The following is a 27,496-nucleotide window of genomic DNA, read 5'->3' as shown; positions in this document are numbered from 1 at the left end:
GTAGAGACCTATCTCAACAGACTCACAACTGTTATTGCTGTCAAAGGTGCTTCCACCAAGTATTAACTAAGGGGGGTGGACATATATACAACCATGATATTCCAGTTTTGTATTTTTAATTAATTTTCTGAAATTTATAGAAGTTGTGGGTTACGATGTGTAAATAAAGGTGGAAAAAGTCTGATTTAATGCAATTTAATTCCAGGTTATAAGGCAACAAAAAGTTAAAATTTTGAAAGGGGGTGTAGATTTTCTATAAGCACTGTACATATGAGTAATATACAGTTTTGTCATGTAAAAGCTATCATGATTGCCCTTCATAGTAGAAGATTATTGTTTACATGTGTAATATGAAAAACCTGGGAATGTGAATTTGTTTATAGTGTCGGAGCTGCTGCCCAGCCAACCACCAAACTCTGATATCGAGCAAGCAGTGTGACCTGCTACCAAAGCACGTTCAAGAGGACCTGACCACTTGTGACCCACAGTTTTAGGCAGGAAATTGTAATTTATTCAGAGTGCTCGCCTACTCTTTACTAAAGAAACCATGGGATCTTTAAGTCCACCAAAACCAGTGCTGGAAGATGGTCCTCCAGCTTAATGTCTTCCTGATAGATTGACATATTGATACCTCGACCTGCATGTAACAGTTTATAGCAGGGTTGAGATTCAAATTCTGACTAGACATATCAGAGGTGTATGCGTTTACCTCAAAGTCTCAACTGTCCTTCCAACCCATGAAGAAAACTTTCATTGTGTAATAATTCCTTGAGTCTGTCGGGTTAGAAAACATTAAGATATTGCCAGTTTGCGTTCGTTTTCAAGCTGAAACCTCCAATTACAATTTTTTATTTATCCACACAATAGCCGAGAGGTGTGTACACTCACCTCTGAGTTGTTTGGTCTCAGTTTTAATCTCTGACCCAGCTCAAAACTGTTAGCCTCATATTTTACAGGTCGGGAAATGCATTGTGCTCCTGCTTGTGCATCTCCTCAAATACTTTCTCTTTGTGGTCTACCCCCAGTCCCCTTTCCAACTACCTCAGCAATCAGTGAACTGCTTTAAGTAACTGCATGATAAATGCCCATTGCTAGAATTAGTTTGAAAAGAAATGTGCAGCTAATCTTTTACTTGTAATTTCTCTGTTTCATGTTTATGAAAAGTCCCAACATCTTTACCCATAACTCAACAAGCTTCCTGTTGTAAATTTTGATTTTGTTTTTACAGCTATGAAAGAGGTCATACCGAATAAAAATGTTCCCAAATGGGAAATGGACACTCCAACATATGAAATGGAAGATTACTTTGCAAAGATGTGAGTTAATCCACCAATGGCCTCATTTCACTCAGTAAAGTTGGCTTTATTTTTTAGTTGTATCACCAATGAAATACTCTGTATGAAATAATAACTTCATTAATATTTACTTTATTTGCAAATAACCATAGTTGTTGACCATAGAAGTTGTATCATTTTGAAGACTTGCATTATTATAATTACACAATTGCACTTCTTAGTTTTTTTTCTTTTTTGTTATGATGTAATTAAATAACAATGTCCACCTGGTGTTGGCTTAATGGTTAAAATGGCTGGCTTAAGATCTTAGGGTCCTAGCTTCGAGCATGTCGTGCCGTTGTATAAGACGAGGTGGGTTGACTCAGCCTGTCATCCTTCCAAGGGTGGCAAAATGAGGACTAGCTTACTGGAAACAAGGGGCACTGCATCAGTGGCATAGCCATGCTCCCAGCAATGATGCATCCAGCATGCACAAGCTGCATACGGAATAATAATGATAATAGTAATGTTGTGATATAATTTTTGTTATGATAAAATAAATACGACAACAGTGGAACTCCACCATACCGTTGTGCTGTAGTTTTCATGTTCCCTTAATTCCCAGGGCTCGACACACAAAGAAACACACAAGGAAATCAGATGTAGGTGGAGGCCATTCAGCCTATCATGCCTGTGCCACATCAACACCATACTAATTTAACAATCACAAGATCAAAAGAAGAAAATGCAAAATTTTGTTTTTGTTTTTAATTAAATGTTTTTTTGTGAGGTTTTTTTTTTAGTTTTAATAATTTTTGTATCCCCCCCCCCCCAGGGGAGGTGGCATGGTTTAAAAAAAAACACACAACACCCCTTGACGAGACCCCCACCAATAGCACTCCGTACACTGCACACAATCACCCACCAATGCTCAAACTACCTAAATGTCGTGTCAACGCCACTATACCTCCTGTATCTATGACCACCCCAGATCCTTCTTCCATCTGACACGCTCCAAAATTACCTCTTGTATCTATTACAACCCCCAGATCTTTCCCCTGTGTGACACGCTCCAAAATCACCCCTTGCATCCTGTAATCTCTCTTTTCATTGTTCTTTCCCATCCCCAACACCTTACACTTGCTCAGGTTAAATTCCATCTGCCAATCTTTTGCCCAATCTATGCAAGTATCAATAATTTCCTGAATCTGATCAACACCCCCTCTGCTATGCACCTCACCTCCAAGCTTTGTGTCATCTGCAAATTTGGAAAGCCTACTCTTCACCCCACTATCCAAATCGTTGATGTAAATAATGAATAGTAATGGTCCGAGTACTGATCCCTGAGGTACCCCCCTACTTACACCCTCACAGCAAAACATCCTCCCATTCACGGCCACTCTTTGTTTCCTATCACTAAGCCGGTTTGCAATCCAATTAGCTACCTGACAAGCCACTCCACAAGCCCTCACTTTGGCTAACAACCTCCGACATCGTACCTTATCAAATGCCTTCTTAAAATCTAGATATACTATGTCCACTGCCTTTCCCTCATCCACCCAATCAGACACTGCTAAATCATAATTTTAATATACTAGTGGCACTGCTTAATATACTCGTGGCATCACCACTTTGTCAATACCTAAAGAGTCATCCATACCTGATTATGGAGTGGGAACCAAGCGAAGAGTTTCTTCACCAACCCGGAATGGCAAGCGTGGCGAGTATGCCAAAGCTCCACAACATGACATCAAACCTAAAAGAAAATGGCTCTCGTCTCCAGCAGCTTGTCAATTACTGGCTACAGAAATGGAATAGTCCAGTGAAAAAGAGGGAGAGCAGAGTATACTAACAATGTCTGGTTATGATTAGGCTCCCATTAGACATTTATCCTATGTAAGTTTAATGCATTCTGCTTGAAGAAAATATGAAAACCTTGGAAGAAACATGATAACAAGTTATCAGATGCAACCAAAACTAAATCAAGAAAAGTAGAGGATTGAAATGAGGTACAACAGTTTAAGAAAAAGTTGAATACTCCACTGTAAACTGAATAAGACATAAGAAACTTCAACATGGACAAAAATGGACCACTGGACTTGTAGCTTATCTGCGCCCTGGCTTGTGCTGCAACCCAAATTTGGTAGAATTCTGACTGGTGGGTCTGGGGAAGAAGATTATTAAAGGAATTCATGCGATTTTCCCAAAAGTTGACAGTCAGCCATTTTGACACTTCAGGTTACGTGATCCGCATGACTTCCACAATATATGTAACATCCCTACCTTACCATAATGTTGCAACCCAAATTTGTTAGCATTTTGACAGGGGGGTCTGGAGAAGGAGATTTTGGAAAGAATTTGCACGACTGCCATTTTGACACACTTCCAGTCACGTGATCAACATGGTCTCAGCAATTTAACATTAGGATCGTGTCCTAATGTTGTGACCCAAATTTGGTAGGATTCTGACTGGTGGTCTAGAGAAGAAAATTTTTGAAGAAATTTACTAAGTCAGCCATTTTGACACACTTAGTCATATGACCGGAACAAGCTTTGCATTCCCCGTGACCAGTCAGGAGAGGAATGGTGCTACAAAATTTCAGCCAGATCAGCCCAGCAGTTTAGCCGGACAAGTTGAAAAAGGAGACAGACGGACAGTGCGTGATGACAATACCTTATCTGGAATATAAATTCTAGATAAGCTAAAAATGATAGAGAACTAGAATGGCCGTCAGATGAGTGCATACCTCCGCCAGGCTGAACAGTTTACATTTTGGCTCGCAGACTTCCTCTACTGTCGCAGTAAATGTGGGGCCCTTTATGGAATTCTCTCATCCCCTCTTCCTGTCCAGGCTGGAGCTCATCAAGGTAGTGTTCTGGGCCCAGTGCTTTCTCTGGTTTTCATCAATGATCTCTCTGACTCTGTAAAAAAAACCTCTTCATCAATTTGCTGATGACACTACCTTCTGCTGTTGAGACCATGTTCCACCGCTGATTGAAATCTAGCAATGTCCACACTGATCATGGTAGAGAAGAGCCTTTTAATTCACATCAAAAGAGTACATGACAAAGTGAGACAGAGACTACCTACAGTATCTCAGCTCAGTCAAACTCTGCTAGCTTGGCACTCTGGCTTGCCTTATATACAATTTGCCCTGCCCCTTGTGGGACCATCTGGTTTCAAGATTGGCCCAGCTCCCATCACTGCTTTCTATTGAGACTTTGTTTCCCAAAGATCAATTTCCTCCAAGGGGTAAAAGCCAGGTGCTGATTTCCTCCCTTTGGGCTCTAAAAGCCATCTGGTTTGGTCATTATCCGGCCAGGGAGCCAGGAAGACGGATTACTTTTTAAGAGCCTTTACCTTCCTTTCCTTATTCCACTCCTTGGAAAGTGGAAGCAGCTGTTGTGCTGTGCCAAATGGCACTGATTTACGATCGAGTTTCCTTCGGCGTGAGGCTTGTTTATGACCAAGCTTCCTTGGCTCAAGGTTGATTTACGATCGGGCTTCTCTTGGCTCAAGGTTTTTACAAGGGTAATAAAAGCCAGTTGCTCAGCCGTGTCACAAAGAAAGAGACTACATGCTTTGGCTTTTAACACAGCCAAGAACTGCAGCTATTAAGAGTGCTCTATAATGAATGCCTTTGGCTCTTTCTTTTACTTTTGATTGTTAAAAAGTAATTCTGCTAACAAATGGCTATTCTCAGCTTGGGAGAGATGCAATCTCTCAACAATCGCTCCTCTTGTTACTTTGGAACATTTGTGCAAAAGAAACAAACAGTTACATAATAAATTTGAGAGATGGAGCATCCATGGACCGGTAGGACGGCAGGCAGGATTCTTTTCTACAGGTGGTCCACTCTTATGGTCAGCTCCAAGTGGCCCATGACGTCACGCAGGCTCCTCCTGCACCTTCTAGCCTTATAGAAAAGCCCCCTCTCTACCCCACTAACCGGCCCACCAACACCCCACCCCTCTGTAGAACAGTGGATACGTTTCAACAATTATGACTTCGGCATAGGTCCTGAGGAAGCAAAGTTTCCTTCCAAAAGCGGCTCTCACAAAGTTACTTTATGCACAAAAGGATATATATGTATATATTTAACTAACATGGATTCGTTACGAACAACAAGTAAGAATATTTTGGCTAACTATTGTTCTTTACGAACATGTTTGGTTAACTGCAAGCCAGAATACAAAATTCCAGAGTAAAATAAGAAAGTACAAAATCCCAGAGTAAAATAAGAAAGTACAAAATTCCAGAGTAAAATAAGAAAGCACAAAATTCCAGAGTAAAATAAGAAAGTACAAAATCCCAGAGTATTTGCCAACAAGGCAGTGGTTATATAGTATTTCTTCCCATGTCCCCCATTGGTACAAGCAATTCGAGACACTCATCCAATGTAAGTTTGAGCAGAGTGTTTACTCCCGAAAGCACTAGTGTCTGTACTTTCATATTTCCCCCAAAAAATAATACCACCATCACGGTATCTCGACAATTTTAAACTAGGTTCTTCATTTTCTGGGTTTTCTGGGTTTTCAGAGATTGTTGGTCCAGGGGAACTTCATGCACCACCATTGTCGTCACTGTGATAAATTTTCTTACACACACGCACACCGATCATTACTTTTATGCACGCCATGATGACATAAACACTGAATATCATGAGGTCAACGATCAATATGTGGAATATCCATGTTCCCCATTTACCAAACACTTCCATTACCCATGATCTGAACCCTTCTTCCTTAAAATAGTCATGGTACTCTGCAGCTACCTTCCTTAGGTGTTCCGCTAGGTCATATATATATATATATATATATATATATATATATATATATATATATATATATATATATATATATATATATATATATATATATATATATATATCATTAATTATGTCTGGGATTCCGCAAGATTATTTATTCGTATCCTTATCTCTATCCTTGTCCCAGTTATCCCTTCATGTAACAATATGCCTTGTTCCAGGCATACAATGTCATTGTCCCCTTCATCCTGTGGCACACGAGATGCATAATTGTATAAAAGGGCCCTATAAGTGTTTTCCCATATATGCCTTCCTCATGCAATTGATCCCAATGTTTACCTTTTCCTTCCCTGCGTACCCTGTCACAACCCATTCCTTGTTTCCCCTACCATTTACCTACCAAACATTCTGCTCTCTATGACATTCCCAAAATGCCCTCACTATCTGTTATTGTCCATATTATTACGCTTATACACATGCTAACAGAAAGCACTGCCACATCTGTTATAAACCTCCAGTAATATTTCAACTTGCAGGTTTCCTTTCTTTCTTCCTACGACTTCACGTATCCTCTTTTGCAGTGAGATGCATAAATCCATGATTGGCTTACCTTTTCTTGACAGCTCCTTGGGTAATCAATAATACCTAAAAGGGTCCAGTCCAATGCGTCTTCAGGACGTTCCTCCGTTCGAACACCCTGCCGTCAAACTCTTTCACAATATTTATTAGCATCACAATAATTAATATTCATTTATATATGTCCATATATTCTCCAGACATTTTACCAATACTTATATGTACTGTTTTGCCTTGCCCTTACAATGGTGACCTGGGATCTTAGAGCCCTGAGCTCAAGTTTCATTTACCACCAAACGAACCCCAGAGGGCTAACTCAGCCTGTCATTCCTTCAAGACTGGCCAAAAATGAACACCAGTGCACTGGTAATAGGGGCACCGCATCAGCAACACAGTCATTCCCCAAACAATGATGCAACCAACAGCCAAAAGGCAGCACACACCACAAACATTTGATAATACACATAGCTTCCACTAAACTTTTGATTTCACAGATTTTCCATTTTCTCCCACCTCTGCAAGTCCTTGAGTGTACCATGTTCTCAGCACCTCCTTCTACATCATCCCCCTTTTGCTCGTGCAGCTCATTTTTATCAGCCAAAACGAGCAAACTTTTTGGGCAACCACTTTACCCTTTCTTAAGACGATATTGTTGTGGGTTGCTGGGTATCAGCGGCGAGCACGACTGCGAGAGGGAGCAGTAGAGTCGGTTGCACCGAACGCACCCTCAAAAGGAAATAGACCTTGTCGGGTCTTTATCCCCCACTTGGAGGGAAGGTGAGCTGGAGGTAAGAAGCTTGCTTGGACCTTCCTGCCTCGTGCAATTTTTGATAATCCGGCTCGGCGAGTCTTGAACCTGCAACTTGATTCCGCTGCAAGCACCAGGTAGTTAGGTAGCATTGGTTACCAATGGAACTCCCCTACAGACGCTCGGCACGTATGCTCGTTGAAAAGGCTGACGGTGGAATGAAGCCAGGGAGGATGTCGTTGTTGTCGCTTTTGCTTCATATGTGCTCAATATTTTACTATCGATTTACCATTCTCGACTAGCCCACTTTGCAATATTAAATGCCCTCTTATTTCCAAAGTTCCCCTACATTGTGTCATCCTTTACAGTATATACATATCAGGAATATGCTTTCACCCTCGGCTAGATTGCATACCACAATTAGCACAGTATCACTTTCCAAGATGTTATTTTCAGTGTACACTACATACCCTGACAGTTATGTGCAGTATCAGACATCTTTCGATTACCACATTTTACTCTTAACAGTGAGTCAACCAACACTGCATAATCAGATATCATCCATTCATCCATTCGGACCACACTCCTGCAAAGCAGTTGGTGCTGCTCAAGTAGTCTCCCTGGCTATTGGACACAATCCTGGACAGGTCTTCATTATGACACAGATCAGGTACCTATAGTCTACAGTGGTACCTATAGCCATTCCAAAAATAAAACAAAATATAATCAAATATTTTCCTCTTTATTATAACACCTCTAAACGTTTAGTATAGTCCACAAGCCACTACCTCACAGTATTCTGAAGGTTCCATTCAACACATGTTCCCCATACGTTACTTGGGTCATGCACAGTTGTAATTTGGCCTTTGGCACCTCATCGCCTTTGGCAGCCAGTACCCCAAAGGGGTTAAGATGTTTCCCTTGCAATCATCCACATAGTGTACCAATAATACCTCTGGCAATTTGAAATTGTGCTTTTGTCCAAACAACTGACACCTCATCTTTTAAATAACTTTACCACAACATCAGTACAAAAATACAACCCAGTTCGTTAAACTTTCAATTAACAAATTATGACTCCTTGCTTCACTGATACAAACTGGTCTACGATGTGTTCACAGTCAGTAATTACCCCCGCAGAGCAAGGTCACAGTCTGCCTTGGCCAAGGAGGCTCTCAAATACGAAAGTATTAGTTTTAACTTTCTGAATGATCTCTCACAGCTGGCAATGGAAACTGCGATGGTTCGCATTATCTGAATCCATCAATATCAGAGCTGTACAATTTGCTCAATTTTTCACACTCTTTTGCATATTTAATGAGGCTAATCTGCAACATTTTTATCATATAAATTATGCAACGACTTTGACCAAATTGACAACTTAACATTCCCATAGAACATCGCAAATGTGTGCAAAGTTTGAGGCGGTCGGGTTATCCGTTCTGGAGAAGAAGATGTTTATAGGTTTTGGAGAAAACCCAATATAGCCACCATACCACGTGACTTGCGACATCATAATTATCAATTAAGTATGCTTATCAAAGAGATACATACTATGGTGAAATTTTCATTTCGATTGGACTTACCGTTCCTGAGAAAATGGTTTTTAAAACGAAACAACCCGTAAATTGCCGGCGGAAAAAGAATGAATAATCAATAAGAAATAAACAGAAGAAAAACAATAGGTTACCCAGTCCATTACAACGGGTACCCTAATAATAATATTAACGAAACAATAGGGCTTTCCAGCCAGTTGGCTTGAAGCCCTAATTTGGCCTAATAAAATAAATATTTTCCTCTGTACCCAGCTTCGTTGAGTATGTAATTATGTCCACAGCCACAGTTGCGATTTTAACTCATTCTTCATTCAAACATGTCATGGTAATTGTTTTTTTTTTAATCTGCCAAATTCTCAATTATCTTTTACATGAGCCTAAAGTAAACTCGTACAGTACAATCCGTAGCCTGGTGTTGGCTCAGTAGTTGGGGTTAACTCAACCTGTCATCCTTCCCAGGTCGGTGAGATGAGTACCCGTTCCAGTGCGTGCATCGGTAGAGGGACACTGCATCATTTGCACTGCATCATTTGCACTTATTATTTAATCACTTTTGCAGACCATTTGCTCCAACAAGATGCCCATGCATTGCAATCGTCTCCCACGAGAGGGGATGCAGGGCCTCCATCCCGACTCGACACAAGGACACCCACCGGCGCACCGCACAGGGGGTGGGGAGGGGCACTGCATCAGCGGCACAGTTATGCCCATGACCACAACACAGCAATTCGAGACACCATCGCATTGACCTCAAGCTCAAATCACCGGTCTATATCTCACCTGGGAGAGCTTGCCTGAGAACTCGCCACCTATCTCTCACCCCGACTGGCGGTGTACTCGCTGATAACTGCCGCAAACGTCGATAGACAACAAAACCAAGCAGGACACGTCCATCCGAGGGCCGACGTACGTTAATGTGGTGATATAGCATCTACATATTATGTATGCAAATTCGTCACACTCCATTTGCACATGTGTACTTGCAACTTTGTAAGGCCAGGATGAACGGCTTCGCAAATTTACACAGGACTCTATTTCGACACGGCCAGATTTTAATACGACCCAGATGTTGACTCCATTCGTGCTTCCTGCTCCATCTCGCACACCGTATAGCCCTCCCCTCCTTCGAGGGCTCCACATACGGCTTTCTTCGTACATTCAACCACAGATGCCTACCACAATTGATTGTAAAACCGAGCTCCTCACAATAATGATGCAATCAACCGTGCTGATAATTTCCGTGCTTCACTCAGTTTTAAAAAAAAAAAATATATATATATATATATATATTTCTTTTACAAAGCATCTCCCCCCTCTTAAGGTAAACTCCATGCAGCCCAACTCCCAAGCAAAGATCGCGCACAGCCCACATTTCACAGCAGGGCACCAACACATCCAACACGATGACCCCACGCATTCACAACAAAACTGTATACATGTGCCCGACACACACGTGCCCACACACATTAAAACGGATACAAATTAATGGACGCCTTTCAGAACTCTTTGACTCTATATGAAAACCTCGCATAAAATTACTTTTTATTTCAAATCTCAGAGGTCAGGGCAAGTTTCGTTGGCTTGGGAACACGACCCCCACCCTTTACCCTTCAGGCAAAGCGCACACATTCCTCCATACCACACCGGGGCACCATTCCCCCCTTTCCTTTTCACAAGCAGCCTGGCTTTCTCTGCAGTTCGCTTTACATTCAAGTTTGGTTCGGGCTTATTCACATATGCATATCTTAACAAATCTCATCTTCGGAATACATATGGGTACTTTTATATGATCATTCATAGCATGATTCTAATTGATCGCATGACCAAGGTCCATAATTTCCATTACAGCTTTATTTTTCCACTTTTCCTTGATAATTTCTAGAGTATTCTTGGACTGGTCAGTGTTTTGCCTGGGGTGGTCTCGGGTTGGGTTGGGTGTCTTTCACACCTTTCCACAAACCCTCACACTCCCTTGCACACCTTCCACGTCCTCAATCTCCCACAGAAATACCTTGTCTCTTGGAGATTTCTCAGATTACCCTCCCAGGGTTTGTACCTTGCAATCTCCCCTTTAGACACTGTCCTCCAGGGATTTCTTTGATGAGCCTGCGAGCGTCACCTTCAACTCCTCCTGCGGACACTTAAACCCTCGGGGTACCCCTCTTTTACTGTGCATAAAAGCTCCCTCTTTTTCCGTTCTTTTAAGATAAGGACAGATCACAAAGAGGCAGCAAAGTTGCATGCCCCGGTGCGAGAAAAGAGGCAGTTCTTACCTTATCTTTAAGCCGGCCGGCTTCTGTCCTCTTTTGTCTCACCAAGGCAGCAGTTCCCCCTCTCCCCTGGTCTGTCTTATCCTGCCGACTACACCAAATGTTGAGACCATGTTCCACCGCTGATTGAAATCTAGCAATGTCCACACTGATCATGGTAGAGAAGAGCCTTTTAATTCACATCAAAAGAGTACATGACAAAGTGAGACAGAGACTACCTACAGTATCCCAGCTCAGTCAAACTCTGCTAGCTTGGCACTCTGGCTTGCCTTATATACAATTTGTCCTGCCCCTTGTGGGACCATCTGGTTTCAAGATTGGCCCAGCTTCCATCACTGCTTTCTATTGAGACTTTGTTTCCCAAAGATCAATTTCCTCCAAGGGGTAAAAGCCAGGTGCTGATTTCCTCCCTTTGGGCTCTAAAAGCCATCTGGTTTTTGGTCATTATCCGGCCAGGGAGCCAGGAAGACGGATTACTTTTTAAGAGCCTTTACCTTCCTTTCCTTATTCCACTCCTTGGAAAGTGGAAGCAGCTGTTGTGCTGTGTCAAATGGCACTGATTTACGATCGAGTTTCCTTCGGCTCAAGGCTTGTTTATGACCAAGCTTCCTTGGCTCAAGGTTGATTTACGATCGGGCTTCTCTTGGCTCAAGGTTTTTACAAGGGTAATAAAAGCCAGTTGTTTAGCCGTGTCACAAAGAAAGAGACTACATGCTTTGGCTTTTAACACAGTCAAGAACTGCAGCTGTTAAGAGTGCTCTATAATGAATGCCTTTAGCTCTTTCTTTTACTTTTGATTGTTAAAAAGTAATTCTGCTAACAAATGGCTATTCTCAGCTTGGGAGAGATGCAATCTCTCAACACTGCTGTACCATCTGTCATCCCTCAGATCAGCAAGCAGCAGCCTCTTCACTCTCTGCAGATCTGGATAAAATCACAGGCTGGTCCAACACTTGGAACATGTCTTTCAATTCTGACAAATCTCACACTCTCACTATGTCTTTCTGAAAGGACTGTCTGGAAAATCCCTCCATCTACTTTCTCAACAATCCTTTTGAATATGACCTTTCATTCAAGCTTCTGGGTCTCACGATCTGCCATGATCGTTCCTGGGAAAGCCACATTTCCAAGTTGGCCTCCAAAGCAAGTCGCTGACTGGGCATCCTCCGTCATGCAAAGTCCTTCCTCGGCCCACCTGAGCTCCTGACCACATACAAAGCTTTCATTCACAACCTGACAGAGTACTGCTCTCCCCTCTGGGCTGGTGCTTCCCTCTCTTTTCCCCCCTCTTTCCCCCCTCTTTCCCCCCTCTTTCCCCCCCTCTTTCCCCCCCTCTTTCCCCCTCTTTCCCCCCTCTTTCCCCCCTCTTTCCCCCTCTTTCCCCCTCTTTCCCCCTCTTTCCCCCTCTTTCCCCCTCTTCCCCCTCTTTCCCCCTCTTTCCCCCTCTTTCCCCCCTCTTTCCCCCCTCTTTCCCCCTCTTTCCCCCCTCTTTCCCCCTCTTTCCCCCCTCTTTCCCCCTCTTTCCCCCTCTTTCCCCCTCTTTCCCCCTCTTTCCCCCTCTTTCCCCCTCTTTTCCCCCCTTTCCCCCCTCTTTTCCCCCCTTTCCCCCCTCTTTCCCCCCTCTTTCCCCCCTCTTTCCCCCCTCTTTCCCCCCTCTTTCCCCCTCTTTCCCCCTCTTTTCCCCCTCTTTCCCCCCTCTTCCCCCCTCTTTCCCCTCTTTCCCCCCTCTTTCCCCCCTCTTTCCCCCTCTTTCCCCCTCTTTCCCCCTCTTTCCCCCTCTTTCCCCCTCTTTCCCCCCTCTTCCCCCTCTTCCCCCTCTTCCCCCCTCTTCCCCCCTCTTTCCCCCCCTCTTTCCCCCCCCCCTCTTTCCCCCCTCTTTCCCCCCTCTTTCCCCCTCTTTCCCCCCTCTTTCCCCCTCTTTCCCCCTCTTTCCCCCTCTTTCCCCCCCTCTTTCCCCCCCTCTTTCCCCCTCTTTCCCCCTCTTTCCCCCTCTTTCCCCCCTCTTTCCCCCTCTTCCCCCCCTCTTTCCCCCTCTTTCCCCCTCTTTCCCCCCTCTTTCCCCCTCTTTCCCCCCTCTTTCCCCCTCTTTCCCCCTCTTTCCCCCTCTTTCCCCCTCTTCCCCCCTCTTTCCCCCTCTCTTCCCCCTCTTTCCCCCTCTTTCCCCCTCTTCCCTCTTTCCCCCTCTTTCCCCCTCTTTCCCCCTCTTTCCCCCTCTTTCCCCCTCTTTCCCCCTCTTTCCCCCCTCTTTCCTCTTTCCCCTCTTTTCCCCCTCTTTCCCCCTCTTTCCCCCCTCTTTCCCCCCTCTTTCCCCCTCTTCCCCCTCTTTCCCCCTCTTTCCCCCTCTTTCCCCCTCTTTCCCCCTCTTTCCCCCTCTTTCCCCCTCTTTCCCCTCTTTCCCCCTCTTTCCCCCTCTTTCCCCCTCTTTCCCCCCTCTTTCCCCCTCTTTCCCCCTCTTTTCCTCTTTCCCCCTCTTTCCCCCTCTTTCCCCCTCTTTCCCCCTCTTTCCCCCTCTTTCCCCCTCTTTCCCCCCTCTTTCCCCCCTCTTTCCCCCTCTTTTCCCCCTCTTTTCCCCCTCTTTCCCCCTCTTTCCCCCTCTTTCCCCCCTCTTTTCCCCCTCTTTTCCCCCTCTTTTCCCCTCTTTTCCCTCTCCCCCTCTTTTCCTCCCCCTCTTTTCCTCCCCCTCTTTTCCTCCCCCCTCTTTTCCTCCCCCTCTTTCCTCCCCTCTTTTCCTCCCCTCTTTTCCTCCCCCCTCTTTTCCTCCCCCTCTTTTCCTCCCCCTCTTTTCCTCCCCCTCTTTTCCTCCCCTCTTTTCCTCCCCCTCTTTTCCTCCCCCTCTTTCCTCCCCTCTTTTCCTCCCCCTCTTTTCCTCCCCCTCTTTTCCTCCCCCTCTTTTCCTCCCCCTCTTTTCCTCCCCCTCTTTTCCTCCCCCTCTTTTCCTCCCCCTCTTTTCCTCCCCTCTTTTCCTCCCCCTCTTTTCCTCCCCCTCTTTTCCTCCCCCTCTTTTCCTCCCCCTCTTTTCCTCCCCCTCTTTCCTCCCCTCTTTTCCTCCCCCTCTTTTCCTCCCCTCTTTTCCTCCCCCTCTTTTCCTCCCCCTCTTTTCCTCCCCCTCTTTTCCTCCCCCTCTTTCCTCCCCTCTTTTCCTCCCCCTCTTTTCCTCCCCCTCTTTTCCTCCCCCTCTTTTCCTCCCCTCTTTTCCTCCCCCTCTTTTCCTCCCCTCTTTCCTCCCCCTCTTTCCTCCCCCTCTTTCCTCCCCCTCTTTCCTCCCCCTCTTTCCTCCCCCTCTTTCCTCCCCCTCTTTCCTCCCCCTCTTTCCTCCCCTCCTCCCCTCTTTCCTCCCCTCTTTCCTCCCCCTCTTTCCTCCCCTCTTTCCTCCCCTCTTTCCTCCCCCTCTTTCCTCCCCTCTTTCCTCCCCCTCTTTCCCCCCCTCTTTCCTCCCCTCTTTCCCCCCCCCTCTTTCCTCCCCCTCTTTCCCCCCCTCTTTCCCCCTCTTCCCCCTCTTTCCTCCCCCTCTTTCCCCCTCTTTTCCCCCCTCTTTCCTCCCCCTCTTTCCTCCCCCTCTTTCCTCCCCCTCTTTCCTCCCCTCTCTTTCCCCCTCTTTCCCCTCTTTCCCCTCTTTTCCCCTCTTTTCCCCCTCTTTTCCCCCTCTTTTCCCCCTCTTTTCCCCCTCTTTTCCCCCTCTTTTCCCCCTCTTTTCCCCCTCTTTTCCCCCTCTTTTCCCCCTCTTTTTCCCCCTCTTTTTCCCCCTCTTTTCCCCCTCTTTTCCCCTCTTTTTCCCCTCTTTTTTCCCCTCTTTTCCCCTCTTTTTCCCCTCTTTTTCCCCTCTTTTTTCCCCTCTTTTCCCCTCTTTTTCCCCTCTTTTTTCCCCCTCTTTTTCCCCCCTCTTTTTCCCCCCTCTTTTTCCCCCTCTTTTCCCCCTCTTTTTCCCCCTCTTTTTCCCCCTCTTTTCCCCCTCTTTTTCCCCCTCTTTTTCCCCCTCTTTTTCCCCTCTTTTCCCCCTCTTTTTCCCCCTCTTTTCCCCCTCTTTTTCCCCCTCTTTTTCCCCCTCTTTTTCCCCCTCTTTTTCCCCCTCTTTTTCCCCCTCTTTTTCCCCTCTTTTTCCCCCTCTTTTCCCCTCTTTTCCCCCTCTTTCCCCTCTTTTTCCCCTCTTTTCCCCTCTTTTTCCCCTCTTTTTCCCCTCTTTTTCCCCTCTTTTTCCCCTCTTTTTCCCCTCTTTTTCCCCTCTTTTTCCCTCTTTTCCCCTCTTTTCCCCTCTTTTTCCCCTCTTTTTTCCCCTCTTTTTCCCCTCTTTTCCCCCCTCTTTTTCCCCCTCTTTTCCCCTCTTTTCCCTCTTTCCCCCTCTTTTTCCCCCTCTTTTTCCCCCTCTTTTTCCCCCTCTTTCCCCCTCTTTTTCCCCCTCTTTTCCCCCTCTTTTTCCCCCTCTTTTCCCCCTCTTTCCCCCTCTTTCCCCCTCTTTTTCCCCTCTTTTCCCCCTCTTTTCCCCCTCTTTTCCCCCTCTTTTTCCCCCTCTTTTTCCCCCTCTTTTCCCCCTCTTTTCCCCCTCTTTTCCCCCCTCTTTTTCCCCCTCTTTTTCCCCCTCTTTTCCCCCCCTCTTTCCCCCTCTTTTCCCCCTCTTTTTCCCCCTCTTTTTCCCCCTCTTTTTCCCCCTCTTTTTCCCCCTCTTTTTCCCCTCTTTTTCCCCCTCTTTTTCCCCCTCTTTTTCCCCCCTCTTTTCCCCCTCTTTTTCCCCCTCTTTTTCCCCCTCTTTTTCCCCCTCTTTTTCCCCCTCTTTTTCCCCCTCTTTCCCCCTCTTTTCCCCTCTTTTCCCCCTCTTTTTCCCCCTCTTTCCCCCTCTTTCCCCCTCTTTTCCCCCCTCTTTTCCCCCTCTTTTCCCCCCTCTTTCCCCCTCTTTTTCCCCCTCTTTTCCCCCTCTTTTTTCCCCCTCTTTTTCCCCCTCTTTTTCCCCTCTTTTTCCCCCTCTTTTTCCCCCTCTTCCCCCCTCTTTCCCCCCCTCTTCCCCCCTCTTTTTCCCCCCTCTTTTCCCCCCTCTTTCCCCCCCCTCTTCTTCCCCCCCCTCTTTTTCCCCCCTCTTTTTTCCCTCCACCCCCACCCCATTCGGTGTCCACCCATGTCCTGACACACAACCTCCACTGATTGCATTCTTTCTTATGTGAAAATTACTTTTATTTTACACGTTTTCAGCTAACGCGGTGAATTCTCAGAACGCAACTACCACATGAAACAAAGAATTGCTGTATATGACACTCAAAGTGTCTATAATGAAAGTAACAGCTGTAAAGGCACCCTGCCACCTATGGTGCCATTCTAACATGGCAGTTTGTACTATAACTACGTGGGAGGTGGGAATTTAAAATTTAAAATATTTTAAAACTTTTTTTCACCTAAATTACAAAATTATTACCTTGAAAATTTGGCCGTTTTCAGGTAAAACCAGATTTAAGCATTCCAGATTTGTGGCTGGTAAACTCCATAAGCTTTGCTCGACATTATTTATCATTGTGTTGATAATTAAAATAATGTTGGCAGTTTGCCTGTATTGTATTGTGATGTTATACATGAGAAAGCAAGCTAAGTTAATATGTATTGTGTTAAATATATTTGTTAATTTAAGTTCAACAATTTTGTGTAATTTTTGGTTCACGAAAAAAATAAGTGACCACTATATTCGTTATTATCTTGCCAAAACGAAGTTTTTGCAAGATATGTTAGTCAGCTTGTATGTTGTTTTTTTTTGTTTGTTTGTTTGTCTGTAATCACGTATAAATCACTCTGCAGAGCACAGTTATCATCGGAAATTTTTGTAACTTCGCATATCAGAGGCCTATATAGGTCCCTTTCAGCGCATAAAATTTTGAAGGTCAAGGTCAAAGGTCAAGGTTACTTTGGCGCAAATCAGGGGAGTCGACGAAACCCTTATTTTTTGAGTAATTTTGATCGGATCGTCTTCAAATTTTATGGGAATATAGTTCATGGTCTGGCGCTCAGCTGATTAATTTTTGGTGGCGATTGGCCTTGACCTTCATGGTTAGCGCCGAAGGTCAAACATATTTGACCCCAAGGTCAAATTTTCAAGTTTTAGGAACCATATCGTGTAGTACCTCAAATTGAACACCTCGATGAGTGCTTTCTAGATATGTCAAACTTGAGATATTATGACGTCATTTGGTGACGTTATGAGGCAAAAGCATATTTTTCATGGTTACTCTGTAGAACGATTCTCATCGGAATCTCTCGTAGGCAGATATTCCTCAAGGAGTCGCTCCTGGTGGATAGCAGCTCTGTTCAACTCAGTGTGACCTTAAAGAAGTCACACGTGGCCACCTTTTGGCAAGATACGGGTCATCCTGTGGGTGACATTGGTTTATTTTTTTTGTTGTTGTCTGTCTGTCTGTCTGTCTGTCTGTCCCGAGCATAGCTCCGTGGGTTTTGATCCGATCCTGATAAAATTTTGGTGGGAGGTTTATATCATGATCAAGTTGTGTTTTCCTGAGAAAGGGTGTGGTGCGCCCATTCTGGACGGAGCCACACCCAAAAAACTTGTGTTTTAGGGGGTAGCCGATTTCAATTTGCATCTTCTCCTAGGGGGTTTGTCGAATCTGACAGGGGTTTCGGTATTTGGTTAGCCCAATGGCACCTGCATAGCTCCACGGCGCTCGATTTTTCACTTTCGTCCCAAGGTCAAGGTCACAAGGTCACGAACTTCGAAAATTGCGAATTTTGACATAAAAATCCATCTTCTCCGAGGGGTTTGTCGAATCTGGCAGGGGTTTCGGTATTTGGTTAGCCCAATGGCACCTGCATAGCCCCACGGAGCTCGATTTTTTTTTTTTTTCATTTTCGTCCCAAGGTCAGGGTCACAAGGTCACAAACTTAGAAAATTGCGAATTGTGTGTTTAGGGGGTAGCCGATTTCAATTTGCATCTTCTCCTAGGGGGTTTGTCGAATCTTACAGGGGTTTCGGTATTTGGTTAGCCCAATGGCACCTGCATAGCCCCACGGAGCTCGATTTTTAATTTTCGTCCCAAGGTCAGGGTCACAAGGTCACGAACTTAGAAAATTGCGAATTGTGTTTTTAGGGGGTAGCTGATTTCAATTTGCATTTTCTCCGAGGGGGTTTGTCAAATCTGGCAGGGGTTTCAGTATTTCGTTAGCCCAATGGCACCTGCATAGCCCCACAGAGCTCGATTTTTCACTTTCACCACAAGGTCACGAACTTCGAAAATTTCGAATTTTGACATAAAAATCCATCTTCTCCGAGAGGTTTGTCGAATCTGGCAGGGGTTTTCGGTATTTGGTTAGCCCAATGGCACCTGCATAGCCCCACGGAGATCGATTTTTTTTCATTTTCGTCACAAGGTCAAGGTCACAAGGCCACGAACTTAGAAAATTGCGAATTTTGACGTAAAAAATTATCTTCTCCGAGGAGGTTTGTCAAATCTGGCTGGGCTTTTGGTATGTGGTTAGCCCAATGGCACCTGCATAGCCCCACGGAGCTCAATTTTTAATTTTCGTCCCAAGGTCAGGGTCACAAGGTCACGAACTTAGAAAATTGCGAATTGTGTTTTCAGGGGGTAGCCGATTTCAATTTGCATCTTCTCCGAGGGGCTTTGTCAAATCTGGCAGGGGTTTCAGTATTTGGTTAGCCCAATGGCACCTGCATAGCCCCATGGAGCTCGATTTTTTTCATTTTCGTCCCAAGGTCAAGGTCACGACCTTAGAAAATTTCGAATTTTGACATTAAAATCATACGACCGCCCAAATTTGAGAGCTAGGATGACTATTTTTTATGCATAATCTTGAGGTCATTCCCCACCTAAAGTCTTGAAACCATTTTTCTCTATCTCGAACACCTTGCCCGTGGCGCCCCCTTCAAGTTTGTTTTTACGCTGATTTCATCAAAGTATGGATAATCCGAGGAGTGCGAAATGCCATATCGCCTATATGACATTGTATTGTTCCTGGAATGTTCCAGAGGAAGTTTTGCACCAAAGGTCATAATCCTTGACCTTTGACCTTTAAAGTTCACAAAGTTAAAATTTTCAAAGTTGTCGGAATCGAACCGGGTTTTCGACCTTCTTCGACGAACTAACTCTAATAAGCTATAGCATGTATCCTGTTTCCTTATTTTAATGTCCACAACATTGTTTTGTGACCTTTAAAGGTTCTGCAAAGGTCAAATTTTGAAAGTTGTTTAACGAAACCGGGTTTTCGACATTTTGCAGCTTATAACCTGTCACTCGTACCACATCATGTTGATCATTTTTATAACTTGGTCAAACAGTATCACATTGTCTCATCCTTGACTTCTGAAACAATCTACATCATCAAATACCGCTCGTGAACCATCGTCGTCTTCAGACTTGTCTTTTCTATTATTCAATTATTTAATCAGATGCATATATGGGCATTTTCTCGGTCAACGGCCACCCGCTCTCTAAATATTTGTATCAACATCGGCCCTTGAAAACCCATATCGGTCGACCGCTTGTCTCAAGTGTCAAAAGGCGTCTGCAAAGTAAACGTGGTCTCAAGGGTATTGTGGGATCTAAAGGGTCTCATGGGATATATGGGGTCTTATGGAGGGCCTCCATCTATCATCAGTCGAGTGATCTGGTGTGAAACCAAATTGGTGATCAGAGATTAGGTTGTTGGAAAAAAAGCAGGATTTCATATCAACTGCAATTATGGATTCCATGACCTTGCTGATGATTGGAAGTAAGCTGATAAGTCTGTAGTTAAGAGGATCAGTTTTCACACCTTTTTTATGTAATGCATTGATGATTGTGGATTTCCACGCAGATGGAAGATGACCTCGGGCAAATAATATGGTGAAAAGGGCAGAAAGATAATCTGCAAGAGCAGCAGAGCAGGTTTTTTAGGATAAGTTAGTCAGAGTTGAGGGTTGAAAGAACCTTCTCTACCTTCTCAGGTGCAAAATAGACAGAGTTCATTAGCAGTTGAGTATAGCAATGAAGGAAGAGTTCTGAGAGTGAGTGGTTGGGGGCACAAGATTTGGAAGCAAACACAGAATTGAGGCATTCAGCCTTCTCACGAGCAGAGTCAGCTGTGGCGCCATTTGAAGAGAGGGAATGGATGGAAGCAGAACATATTCCAGAGACAGACAGAACAAAGTACCACCAGGTTTTAGAGGAGGGAGACAAGTTTGAAAGTTCATTCTTGAGGTTTTACAGATGATGTTTGTTGTTACACTTGTTGCAGAATTTTTGGAATGCATTGAGATTCCCTTCAGTCAGATTAGCCTTCCATGAAGAGAATGCAAGTTGTTTCAGAGCAACTGCCTCACCACAGGATTCGTGTACCAAGGGTGGGAACAAAGGGAGGATAACTGAAGACTTGATGGGATTAATTTGTGCATAAGAGAGGAAATTTCTGTGGTAGAATGCCCAGGCTGAGTTAACATCAGGGGCAGTTGATATGGGAGACCATTCCTGAAAAGAGATGGCTGTTTTCAGTCTCTGACAATCTGCCTGAGTGAGCTGCCAGACTCGTTGGTGTTAAGGAACCTCTCTGAGAATAGCCAGAGAGATGTTAACTTTCACAAGCGTAAGATCAGATGAACCAATTGGAGCAGATGAAGAGCAGGAGACATTTGCAGGGAAGTTTGTCATCAGAGGATTTGCCACTGGGAGAAACGCAGGATGGAAATTTCACAGATTGAGTCAGTCACAGAAGTCCTTTGCTGAAATGCTGTGGCTGGTGAGAGAGGTGCCAACACCCAGTCAATTTACATGGTGACAATTGAAATTGCCTCATATGCGGAAGAGGGAGTTGAGGTGAGTGGACTGAATGCTGCATATCAGCAGGAAGATAAAGATACTGTTCATTTTTAGGTCATCTCTCCCGAGATGACCTAATAAAGCCAGTCCAAATGTCTGTCCGTACGTCCGTCCATCAATTTTTCTTTCCGATCTTGATGAAACTTAGTATGTGGGTAGAGGTCGATGAGTGTTGCACAACAATATAACTTTTGACCGGGTTCAAGGTCAAGGTCACGAGGTCACGTAAATTATAAAAATCGCCATTTTCAAAACCTATCTAGTCTGCCATTCTACAAGATATTCAGCAACTGTTTATTGATTATGATAGTAAAAAATATTATCTTGCATCTAACTGGACAGATTTTTGAATTTCCTTCCCGTTTGATCGTCACGTGATCTGGAAGATGGCCAAAAACGCCAATGCGATTCGCAAAGAAGGAAGGAAGGAGAAATGAAATATAAGTATAAAACACATTTTTAGCCTTTTATATTTATACATTTTCTGCCGAAGGTGCAAAAGTTTCAAAACCTGAAATGTAAACGTCGGCATTTATTTTCAAAATATAATTTCGTGTGCGTCGCGCCAAAATGCCGAGTCATCTTTAACCAAACTGCGCAGTTCGAGCTGCGCAGTAGAACTGTGCAGTACTCTTCGGTCATAACTGAACATTGAGAACTTGTGGTATTATAGAGATGACTGTCACCCCCACATGGGGGTAATTTTTATTTATTTACTCTACTAATTTTTAATGAGTGATTTTTTTTTTTATCGTTGTATTTTGAAAATGATTGGGAGGGCCTTGCAGTTTGAGGGTTTCCCCTTCGTGGATTCGCTCTATCGCAATTAACTTATTGAGACAAGGTTTGTGGATTGCGGTCAATGCGCCTGAATAATTGTGGATTTGTGAATTATTTTCCACATTTATTCATCGAATTAACATGGGCCATCAACACAATAATCGCCTCAAATCCTCCAACATCATCGTCTCCATCAACTTATCTTTATCATCGCCATCATCAACATCGCCATCGTGTTATTGGATCAAGTTTATCATTGTTGTTATTATTATTAAAGGTAAGTTTCATAATCTTAATACCTCAAGAAAATAGACTTTATTTTATGTTCTTAATACAGGAAAATAATGCTTTATTTTGTGTTCTTAACAACTTTTATTCATGAAAATAAATAAAACAAAAACCATCCACAAACATGTTCATTAAGGGTACAGTTTGTCAAACATTTTAAAGTTGATGTCCCTCGCCCTATTTTCCACATTACCCCTTAAGTTTGCACATCACTTATTTATGGTTCACAGGGATTTTCAACAACGTAACTCCCGTGAACACTAAGACGCTCCTGTATATTTCTAGATAGAGACTGCAATGACTTTTACATTCATTTTGTTTTACAGTTTGAAGGGTTTGAAAGAAGAAGACTTCGCTTTGAGTTCAAGTTTTTCTTTTGAAGATTATAATGAAGAAACATTTTTTCAATTGCCAGACCATATTGTTTCTTCAAATAATGAAAAAAGTGCAAAAATTGCCAAAGATGGTATTTCATGGCTCGGTGAGCTGCACACAAATATCACTAACAATCATGAATTATGTGATGTTCCGATAAAGATTTATCATTTTTTACAAAACATCTAGCTGGGCAACACCTGGGTAGCCTCTGCTAGTAATCTATAAAACAGAGATATACCTTTCTTTGATATTCCCTTGCTTTTTCCATGATCCACCTGAGATGGGCGATTTTATCTCCACTACCTCTTCCTCTTCTGAAATATGTTTACTCAACGGCCATTTCTCGCTTAATGAAGTCTTCTATTCTGTGTTGAATGATCTTTTGTAATATCTTGCAAGCATATGAAATCAAAGCAATGGTTCAGTTATTTGAGCATTCTCTTGCATCCCCCTTTCTTTGGCATTGGTATGTAGACTGATTGCTTCCACCTTCTCACCAGTGTTACGGCAGCTGTGTCAGCCAATTGGCCCAAACGTAATGAGCCAAATTGAGGGCCTTTATAGCTTGATTTGATCCGTCCAAGGTTGATTGAGCTACAAGCCAGAGTATTCCCACCAAGCCACTCAATATAGTGACTTATAGCAGTTTGTCACATTCTTTGGGGGAATTGGGAAGGAAGGTTTCGATTTGAACGGTAATCATCGAGCCAAATCTGTCCTTTGTAGGACTTGTATACCATACGGTTTTACGATCGTAGTGACTCAAAACTTTTTCTATTCCACACAGAACTTTTGTCTTTGTCCTCTATAACTCCAAAACCTTGAAACCTAGTAGCCTAAAACTTTGCATGCATATGAAGGGAACTCCAAGGGAGTGTATGAACGACAACAGGGTATTTGGGTAATTGTATACACCCCTTTTGAAGATAATCAATTGGGTGCTCATCAAAAACCAAAAAATGCCTACTTTCACTTGGAACAGGCCACAATGGTTTCTGTGTGATAAATCACTCAAAATGTATTTTTTTTCACTTGACTCACTCATATCATAGAATGCCTGATCTTGATACTTACAAATCACTGTGTACATCACTCTTGAACATGCTATACTTTTCAAATTAGGAGCTTGGAGCGATTTTATGCACTATCTGATATCATTTTCCATGATGGACTCTCATGGACTAATTAAAGTATATCATCAAAATCTGTCTGTGGATTTGAGGATCGGAGATCGTGCACGAAATAAGTGGCAATCTGGAGTGAAATCTGGAAATTTTAAGAATTGACGATTGTTATAACTAAGCGTATTCACTTTAAGCAAGGCTATGCTTCCTCCTTCTCCATATTTACACAAGAAAATGTGAAATTGCCAAAGTATTAAATATAACTTTTTCAACTGTTTGGATTAAGTCAAGGAATGTGCCCAAAGTGTAACTTAATTGAGTGCAGTGAAAATAATACAGTAGCAGGACAAGTTCGGCTGCGGGATCACCTTGAAGGCTCCTGTGGTGCGAGCAGTGGGCGTGGCGACCGTGGATGGGTTCTCCATGGGGAAATCCCTGGAGTTAGGAAGGCAAAATACATTAAATTAAAGATCAATTTAAAATAACGATTAACATAACGGGAGGATTAGAATAGGTAAAGCAACAGGACAAGTGAAATCCGAGTTCAAGAGAGAATTGGAAAATGTTTTCAGTGGCTACAAAGCAATGCTTGCTGAAAAAAGAAGAAAGCAGTGCAGAAGACTTTTTAGCTTCTTCCAGAAGGTTGATAGGCCTCAAGCTGATTTACCAACATCATCAACATCTTCAACATCAACACCATCTCCATCACCAAGAAGAAATGCAAAGAAGAAGCCAGCCTGTCCTCTCGTGGAGTTGTCAGATATAGAGGAAGGGGCAGGCTACCCTTAGCCTCTGTCTGACTAATTATAATCAACACCATACATCCCCACACCACGGCAAGATGGCCGAGCGGTACACACACTTGCTCTAAGCTCTCTCGACTGGGTTTGAATCTCAACGCAGCTATAAACATCATCCCGGTGTTTCACAGGCAGGGTGATTCATCAATGTGCATGCTCAGATGGACGTTAAAGTTGGTGTCGCATCTGCCGAAATTTGTTTGTGGACATTAAAGATGCCTTCACAGTGTCCTTCACGAAGAGTAGGGGAGCTATCCCTGGCATCCTGGCCAAATTACAAAAAATTCCCGCTCTAACCTACAGGGTTAGCTCAGTCTTTCTCTCCCCCCCCCCCCCCGCCCCCTTCCTCTTCATGTTCTCATCAGTGAAGCAATGGGTGCTATTTTCTCGTGTGGAATACAACTTAAACCTTTGTGGGTAACTTATTTTTATAAGTCTTAACTCCAGGTATTTTCCCAAAAATGCAAATGACCCAGGCAAAAATAACATTCCTTTCCTGTAGTAATTCTCTGTAGACTACTGTATTATATGAGAGTACTACTCTCATATACTATAGTTCTAATGATCGCATTTTTGCCTGGGGACTTGTTTTTTCCAGGTTGACACTTTGTTCTGATATAATAATCCAGATTTATGCTCAATGCAAGACATGTCAGAAATTAATAGATACAGTTGATGTGAGCTTCCAATAAACTCAGATGATGGGAATGAAAACAATTATTTTGAAGACTTTATTGAAATGTTGATGTAATACCTTCCCTTGATGTTTTTTTTTTTTGTTGTTCTTGTTTTATCATAGAGTTTGGGATTGAAGAATTATTGTTGAATGACTGGAGTAAAGAGATGCTTCTCAAGGTTTCCATCCAAAAAACTGTCCTTGCTCGAGTTAAAAAAGTCACTTTACGCGATCCTTTTTATAAAGAAATCAATGCATTGAAATTGATGAAGAAACAAATAAGGTAAGGTGTTGCTTGCTTCTGATCATCAATTTTGATATCTGGGATTGTTATTAAATGGAAAAATTCAATTCTACAGGGTGTTTCATAAAAAAACAAACGCAACCCAAAGTTGTTTTTACAATTGTTTAATTTTTCCATTGAAGCCACATGAAACTTATACAAAATAATCTTTGTAATAAGTAACTCCAAAATGAAACTTGTGATTTCATAAGATATGTTCTAAATGGCTGCCCTGCTGCAGCAGACACAAATGGATCCTCCTGGTGAAGTTGTCTCACCCGGCTGCATTCCTGAACCAGAATAGCGTTGATGTTTGTAGCAATTGCATTTTTGAGGTCATCAATAGTCTGAGGTCTACCATGGTACCTTTATCCTTCAGGTAACCCTAAAGATAGAAACTCAGGTGGGTTGAGGTCTGGAGAATGTGGCGCCCATTCACCATCTGTCATTCTCTAGAGACTATTCGATCACTGAATTTCTGTTATAGCCACTGTATTGATCTGTTGAAAGTGTGAGGTGTAGCTCCATCTTGCTGAAACAAAAGCACAGCAATGTCAATGTAGCGCTTCCTCACTAATGCAACCCAGAACTTCTGGATTACTTTCAAGTACTGTTTAGTGGTTACGGTTCCTGATTTCCCTTATGACAACTCATGTCGTGCATTTCTGGCAGTGCAACAGCCTTTAAAGAACTTCATCAGGTGAACTAGAATCCCAAAACATGTTAATTTTAGAGTTAACATCACCACTTAAAAGAAAGTGGGCCTCGTCAGAAAATCACACATGACTCAGAAAATTTGGATCCCGAAGCATTTTTTCCTCAAACCATTCACACATCATCACATGAAGTTGTTTATCATTGTCTCTTAGTTTTTGCTTCACTTGTATGTGACACGGGTATATTTTAGCTCACCTTGACTTTAGTTTGGTGAGCTTATGCAATCGAGCAATGTCCGTATGTCAATCAGTCATTGAGTCTGTAAACACTTCAGTCATTATTACTTGAAACAAACACACGATCTTGATGAAACTTGACCACAGGCTTCATATATGATGCCTAATGATGGTGTAATGACCACATCAAAATCTGCGCTCATTAACTGGTTTAAATCAAGCCTAAAACGCTAAAAAAAATTCCTGCCATAATCTACAGATGGTGATGCATCAGTACACAGCTATGCCTTTAGCCAAAAACATGACCTGGAACCTGTAAAACTTGACCTGTAAACATGGATTGCTGTAATTAGCACTGAGAGGGCTTCCATTCAACCAATCACATGACCAGAGTCTGTGCATGAACAAAATTTTACGATTTTATGACTTAATTGACTATTAGACCTGATCCTGATGAGCTTCATGACCCATGGTCCTATTTTTAGTATCCTACTTCACTTGTATCCTGCTTCAGAATTTGTTGTGTACCATCGGACCCTGACATTGGTGGGCGATACATTCCTGAAAAATGCTGCAAATGTCGAATCCACAAATGTCGGGGCATTGTTTTAATTGGAAAAAGGGGGAGAGGTTCCCAGCAGTTTGTGATTCATAAGGAAAAATCAAAAATTTCATGAAAAACCGTGAATACGCCTGCAAAAAACTGTGAATACGTGAAGTTCAATGGTGCGAATGTTGAAGCAGGTCAGAAAAACCATGAATACGTCTGCAAAAAAACTACGAATATGTGAATCACAGGGCCGCAAATGTCGAAGCAGGTCACATTTTATGAACTGCGAATGTAGCACTATAATTCATGGATTTATGGCTGATCATGCCTATTTTGCAAAACTCGAGATAATACGTGTACACCTTATTTTGCAAAATAGGTCATTACTTGGTTGTTTTTTTTTAAACACAATATAAAGTGTCATCCAGGCTGGGTTGTGATGTGTAAAGGTCAAAGATAAAGCCTGGCCTGGAGGACAGCGTGTTGCATTTAGGTACTCCTGATGTGATTTCTAGAGCTCTTTTGATTTTTTTTATTCTCCTTGACTACATGATCAGATGAACCATTTAGAGCAGAGAAAGAGCAGGAGATATTTGTGGGGAAGCTTGTCATCCCCAATTTGAGAAGGGAGGATTTTGTATTGGGAGAAATCCGATTGGGAAAGTTCACAGATTGAGTCAGTCCCATAGTGTCACAGAAGTCATTTGCTGAAGTGACATGGCTGGTGAGAGAGGAAC

General features: G+C 43.2%; 1 protein-coding gene and 1 long non-coding RNA gene across 8 annotated transcripts in view; one reads left to right on the top strand and one right to left on the bottom strand.

Annotated features, from left to right (window-relative positions):
* The window catches only part of SHOC1 (shortage in chiasmata 1), an 86,237-nt gene that overhangs the window by 8,916 nt on the left and 49,825 nt on the right, over nucleotides 1-27,496 (top strand). For all 7 annotated transcript variants that reach the window (XM_085882485.1, XM_085882490.1, XM_085882483.1 and 4 more), the window contains exons 3-5: nucleotides 1,229-1,316; nucleotides 22,382-22,536; nucleotides 25,157-25,316. In XM_085882485.1, coding sequence (XP_085738611.1) covers nucleotides 1,231-1,316; nucleotides 22,382-22,536; nucleotides 25,157-25,316 — 401 coding nt within the window. In that variant the 5' untranslated portion in view covers nucleotides 1,229-1,230. The remainder of the gene's footprint in view (nucleotides 1-1,228; nucleotides 1,317-22,381; nucleotides 22,537-25,156; nucleotides 25,317-27,496) is intronic.
* LOC147026732 (uncharacterized) lies at nucleotides 6,079-11,866 on the bottom strand. Its single transcript, XR_015058488.1, has 2 exons — nucleotides 11,197-11,866; nucleotides 6,079-11,054 (listed from the first exon to the last, which is right to left on the bottom strand). It is a non-coding gene; the product is annotated as an uncharacterized LOC147026732 (long non-coding RNA).

The sequence above is a fragment of the Eptatretus burgeri genome, chromosome 5, assembly GCF_056783735.1.
Source record: "Eptatretus burgeri isolate ZD-2024b chromosome 5, Ebu_testis_v1, whole genome shotgun sequence".
NCBI lineage: Eukaryota > Metazoa > Chordata > Myxini > Myxiniformes > Myxinidae > Eptatretus > Eptatretus burgeri.
The sequence above is the reverse complement of the archived record's forward strand: the minus strand, read 5'-3'. Positions and strand labels throughout refer to the sequence as shown.